Consider the following 6,299-nt stretch of genomic DNA (forward strand, 5'->3'; position numbering starts at 1 on the left):
TCCTTACTGAAAACCTGCTCTCCATCCATTATTCCAACTGCACCATCATAATTACTAATCCTTGTTGAGTGGTCGAGGTCCCCCTCCCTCAAGCTGGCAGACCTGTCCTGAAGAAGCACAACCTGGATCCTGAGGTACTCACAAAATACCGCCCCATCTCAAACCTGCCTTTTCTAGCAAAAGTTCTGGAAAAATTCTCCATACTCATGAGCTCTATGAAACCTTCCAGTCTGGTTTCAGACCAGACTAGCATTGAAACAGCTCTGGTCAGGGTTCTTAATGACCTGCTGATGTCGGCTGACTCTGATTCCCCAAGCCTACTCATCTTGCTGGACTGAAGTGCAACATTTGACACTGTTGACCATCGCATCATGTGTCGGCGACTCCAGGAGGTGGGAATCACTGGAAAGGCTCTGGACTTTTTCCACTCGTACCTCACAGGAAAACAGGAATATGTCCGTCTTGGAATAAGCACCTCCGACACACACTGTGTCACCTCTGGTGTACCCCAAGGGGCAGTCCTTGGGCCACTGCTCTTTTTAATTTACATGTTGCCCCTGGGACAAATACTGAGGAGTCATAACATCAGCTTCCACACATATGCCGATGACACACAGATTTATTTCCAAACTGCCCCGGATAAACATCTGGCACTTTCAAATGTCTCAAGATGCCTGGAACACATACACCACTGGATGAGCAACAACTCCCTCCAACTGAATAGCAGCAAATCAGAGGCCAGTCTGATTGAATCTCCACATCAAATACAAAAAACTGATATCCCTCATATCAGCATCAATGGCCACTCCATTCCCCTCTCCCCCTTGTAATGACCCTAGGTGTGAAACTGGACTCATCCCTTTCATTCCAAGCACACATAAAGACGGTCTGCCAAGCCTCATACTACCACCTGAGGAACATCTCCAAAATATGACACTCCCTCACCAAACCGGACGCAGAAAAACTGGTCCATGGCTTCATCACCTCCCGCATTAATTACAGCAATTCTCTGCTTGCAGGCATTCCAGCAAAAACCACTCAGAGACTACAATATGTACAAAACTGTGCCGCCCGGATACTCACAAAAACACGCAAATCAGAGCACATCACCCCCATCCGTCACTCACTCCACTGGCTCCCTGTAACACACCGGATCAACTATAAAGTCCTCATAATGGTCTTCAACGCCATCAACCACACTGGCCCCACCTACCTACAGGAACTGCTAACCAGAAAACATTCCCATACCTCACGCACACTCAGGTCAGACAGCTCCAATCTTCTGGCTTTTCCGCGGAAAAAACTGGTCAGCATGGGAAACCGTGCTTTCTCCTCCCTGGGTCCACGTCTGTGGAATCAGCCTCCAGAGAACATACGGACCTCTGCATCACTCTCAATTTTTAAGAAATGCCTCAAGACCCACCTGTTCCACACCACATTTTACTGACTGTCCTTTACTTTATTTATTTATTTATTTTTAAACCTTTTATGCTCGCTTTATTTTTTATATTGCCATATTTTATCCAATATGCTCCTTTAGATATATATATTTGTTTTCCTTATAGCTTTGTGAAGCACCTGGAGATGACGTTGTCTTTAAAGTGTGCTATATAAATCAAATGTATTATTATTATTACATCCATCAAATGAAACTCTAACATATGTTGTTTGATTTCCCTAGAATAATTTCATTGTCAAGCGTTAAATAACAATTACACATAATAAATGTGTGTGATCATCTGCTCAGAACACAGATTCATTACTTCAGATGAATGTTGTTTGTCACACATTTCTTTTAAATAAAATCAAACCCAATTTAATGTAATGATATGCTGTCTTTATGTTATCTTTTTGAAATAGAGAATAGCTTCTGCCTGCTTCAGATACATTTGTGAAACTCTTAATTATCCTGCAGTATGTTTTTAAGACGAGTTTTGTTTTAGTTTTTACAAGTCGGACCATACCTTATTTTACATTTGACTAAACAGCTCAAATCTTTTAGGGGAACCTAAACAGTACCGTGTCGGAAAAAAATTGGTAATGGAGTTTAGAGGGAAAGGCTGCAAGTCTTGGCCGCAATTGAAGAAATGTTTTTTAGATTGCCCTCATAATGCACCATAAACCGAATAAATTGTGTTTTGCTGAAACTAAATCTCTTTATTTCTGGTTTTTGCTCTGAGAATCATCTGAAAACGATCTAAATAACAACACCAGCCCACCAGTTGTGTACATACTCAATCTCAAAGCCTCTTATTTCTAACAGAGAATTATTTAACTAGTCTCCTTCTATTAATTATCCTTCTTTCCCTGCTTTAGTTGATGTTTCTCCATCTGTACAAGCAGCAGTTATTTGGCCACCTGGCTTGGGCAGCATAGTGTGTGAGGAATAGACAAAACTCTCAAATGTAACAAAGTTGAATTCTGCCCCATGCAGTTTACTCCCTCATGTATTAATCAAATTAGTACTCTATAAAAAAATACTGAAGAAACTATCATTTGTTGGAGCGGTGGTTCATCGAACATCCCATGTGGTGTGAACATTTTAAACACTTGATCCAGCAGGCCGTTTAACGTTTTATTCTCAAATGATAATTGACAAAGGTTTTGCTGCTTTGGATGATTTTATCTAAATAAAAAGGAATATTTACAAACTATTAGTAGTCTTACAATAACCACAATAATAATAATGATAAATAAGGTTCAGTATTCCACTTAAATCATTTCATGCATCCACAGGATTAAACTATTTTCTTTAAATATAGGTATGGGTAAAAGGGAATCTAGAAGGCGGATAGTTCCTTCGTTCTAATTTACAGTCTCTGGTGGGAAGGAAGTCAGTGACCGGCCTGAAGGGCGGAGCTTTAAAGACTTTGGTGGGGGAGTGGTCTACACTTGATTGACAGAGGTGGTGATGCAGGTTGAGAGGGGAGAGACTTGTTATTTCTAATAAATACCATATAATTTTTCCATCTGCAGTGTCATTCAAATGAACTCACTGGCAGCTGCACGTCGTAAACTAAAGTTTGAACAAAAAGAAGTTGTGATGAACGTCAATTATATTATTTTAATAGTCTACTGTTTGAAGTCCCATGCATGCTATGGGGCTACAGTAAACCATGTGATCTTATCAGAATTACATAGATGTTTTGCACTCGGGTGAATTACTGTAATGGCTGTTGCCCTGGCAGCCTGATTTAATAGAGAATAAAGGACTCTAGTGTGTGGAAGTGTTTCTTTATGTGTTTGTTTCACTTACAAACATGCAGAAGTGTTTTATGACTAAATGTGAAAGTGATATCACTGAATTGTGTGTCTTTCTTTGTAGAATGGTGCATAATCTCTAGTTATGTAGGACAGTTCCTTTTTCTGCCAGAGAGAAGGAAGTTTGCCTCGATGCTTGCCAATGTGTTTACACCCACACCTAAACGAGTCTCTATAGTCGGAGGTCACTGTAGGGGCAGGTTGGTATTGGGCAGGAAGGATACTGCAGTTTGTCGTGAGAACTGGCATTCCTGCTTTCTGCCTTTTAATAATAATAATAATAATAATAGATTTAATTTGTTAGCGCTTTTACAGGTGCTCAAAGACGCTTTACAGATATAGTGAAGAGAAAAGAAAAGAAAGGAACAACAAATAAATATATAGTTAAAGTCAAATAATACAAAAACAATCACACATTAAAAGCCAGATTGAAGAGGTGAGTTTTTGTGAGTTTTTTGAAGATGGTGAGATCAGTGCAGTCTCTAATGGGTTGTGGGAGTGAGTTCCAGAGGGAGGGGGCAGCGACGGAGAAGGCTCTGTCCCCCCAGGTTCGGTGATTGGTGCAGGTAGGGATGGATAGGAGGTTGGCTTCTGATGAGCGGAGGCAACGAGAAGGGGTGTGGTGGTGCAGCAGGTCTGTGAGATAGGGGGGGCATGGTTGTTGAGGGCTTTGTGAGTAATCAGGAGGACTTTGAAGTGGATTCTTTGACGGACGGGGAGCCAGTGGAGGTTCTGGAGGACGGGAGTGATGTGGTCTCGGGAGCGGGTGTGGGTGAGGAGGCGGGCAGCAGAGTTCTGGATATGTTGGAGTTTATTGAGGAGGTTGGATGGTATGCCATAGAGGATGTTATTGCAGTAGTCGAGTCGTGAAGTGATGAATGCATGAATCAGGGTTTCAGCAGCAGGGTGACGGGTGACGGGCGGAGAAGGGCAATGTTTTTGAGGTGGAAAAAGGCGGTCCTGATGATGTGATTTATGTGGTGGTTGAATTTGAGCTGACTCAAACTAGACTGTGGCTGTCAATGGTAAAGTTGAAATTCTGGATGTCTTTGATACGGGATGGGGGGCCAATGATGATGATGTCTGATTTGGCACTGTTCAGTTGGAGATAGTTTGTTTGCATCCATGCTTTTATTTCTGAGAGACAGTTGGTGAGAGTGGAGTGTGTTGTGGGGGTGATGGTTTTTGTTGAGATATAAAGTTGGATGTCATCGGCGTAGCAGTGAAATTGAAGGTTTTTAGTCTTCATTTCACATTTTTAGAGAACAACCTGGCCGATAAAAGCCTTGACTCAGATAGCGAGGACTATTGGGCTCATATATAGTATAGTGAACAGATGTCTCTGTATTCAAGCAGTTAATTAGGCAAAATTGTCTTCAGGAGTTGTGGCATTTTATTGACCGTGACATAAAAACAATTAGGAAAATGCTGAAGGGGACTATATTGTTGTTCAAAAGGAAAAGCAGTACATTATGTTTGCAAGACGAAGATGTTGCACGAGACACACGTGGTCAAAATATACATAATGATACTTGTAGGAGGCAATTATCTCTATTATTGTTATTATTTTAGATCGCAAACATTTGTATTTAATTATCACTTCCGTCCGTGTTTGTCACATGGGTCTTGTTTGTTTGCTAGATGACACAGAGGGGGAGCTGGTTCAGACATTTTCTGTTGACCGGTTGGTCCTCTTTAAGTTCTTTTTTGTTTATTTGAGTCATTCAACATCGTTAATCTATAACTTCAGTACGGACTCTTTCAAATGAAACGTGTCAAAGTGATGAGCCTACTTTAGCTTCTAGCGACTGTTCATTGGGAGTTTTGTCGCTACAGATACATTTAATATTAAATCTCTCATTTGCACATCATGGCTTAAAATGCATGAAATACGACTAGTTTTTCAAATGCAGTTACTATAAGTTTTGTCCTTCTTGGTCCGTATCATACACAAATAAATGTTAACCTTTGTAAAACAATCTTGGTGTATTGAGTTCAATAAAAAAAAGAAATCATATTAGTGTTCACTATCCTAAAAGATGCTAGTTGAAAACACTGTGCCCTTTCAAGACTGACTTCAAATCAAGCGATGCTCACAGAATCAAATCCCTTTCCACACATCTCTGTCTCTCCGGAGTCATAATCTAATACTTTATTGCCAAGTCAACAAGATGATCGGATTAAGCGTTTTATTGAATTTACTGCGTGTCAGGTAAAATGACTCTCCCCTCGCTCTGTTTCTCCTCCAGGTGAAGGGAGAGGAGGGAAATTCCACGGTGTCGACCTCCTCCAGCACTCGCCCTCCCCCTCTCCAGGAGACCCTTACCCCCTCCAGCCCCGCTCCCTGGAGCCCGTCACGGACACTTTCCAGCAGAACCTCCCATTGAGGAAGACCCTCTCTGACCTTGACACAACCTCACCTGCAGGTATGTGTGTGACTGTTGGGAAAATACTGAATGTACTCTTCCAATATCAGAGTACACACGATAACAAAGGCCCTACGTAGCTGTGTACATGACAGGATGTATGATTACCTAGAAGAGCATCAGGACCAGTGGCGGTGATAGGGGGTGGCTACTTGGGCTCAAGCCCCGGATGTTTTCTGAAAAGCCCAGAATGTTTGACTTAAAACAATTTTTTTTTTTTTTTTAAACATCTCGTGAGTAATATGCAGTACCGGAGTCCAACAGAGAGGCAGCAGCTACAGAACAGTAGACTGCGTACTGCGTAGCCTTCCCTGCCCTGAAGAAGAAGAAGAAGTGATCCTTCCTGATCCTTCCTGACGAGTTAAAGCTAAAGTTATGGATATTAGAAAATTATTTTCATCAAATCAGGCGCCACAAGCTACTGCAGCAGTATCAGCAGCTGACAACAATGACATCACCAGCAGTGATATGAAATGGATGATGTTTCAGGTTTTTGTCCGCTTTAAGGTGGTGGTAAATTTGTACTGTCGCAACAACAACAACAACAACAACAACAACAACAACAACAACAACAACATTCCCATCCCCATTTCCATTTCATTCCCCATCTGG

General features: G+C 41.6%; 1 protein-coding gene across 1 annotated transcript in view; it reads left to right on the top strand.

Moving 5' to 3' along the window:
* Positions 1 to 1,174: 1,174 nt before the first annotated feature.
* LOC104958948 (NHS-like 2) overlaps positions 1,175 to 6,299 on the top strand; it is a 17,004-nt gene continuing 11,879 nt past the window's right edge. Inside the window, exons 1-2 of the mRNA XM_010786783.1 lie at positions 1,175 to 1,346; positions 5,511 to 5,687. Of these exons, the coding sequence (XP_010785085.1) occupies positions 1,175 to 1,346; positions 5,511 to 5,687 (349 nt within the window). The remainder of the gene's footprint in view (positions 1,347 to 5,510; positions 5,688 to 6,299) is intronic.

Source organism: Notothenia coriiceps, unplaced genomic scaffold (genome assembly GCF_000735185.1).
Source record: "Notothenia coriiceps isolate Sejong01 unplaced genomic scaffold, NC01 NC01_scaffold00029547, whole genome shotgun sequence".
NCBI lineage: Eukaryota > Metazoa > Chordata > Actinopteri > Perciformes > Nototheniidae > Notothenia > Notothenia coriiceps.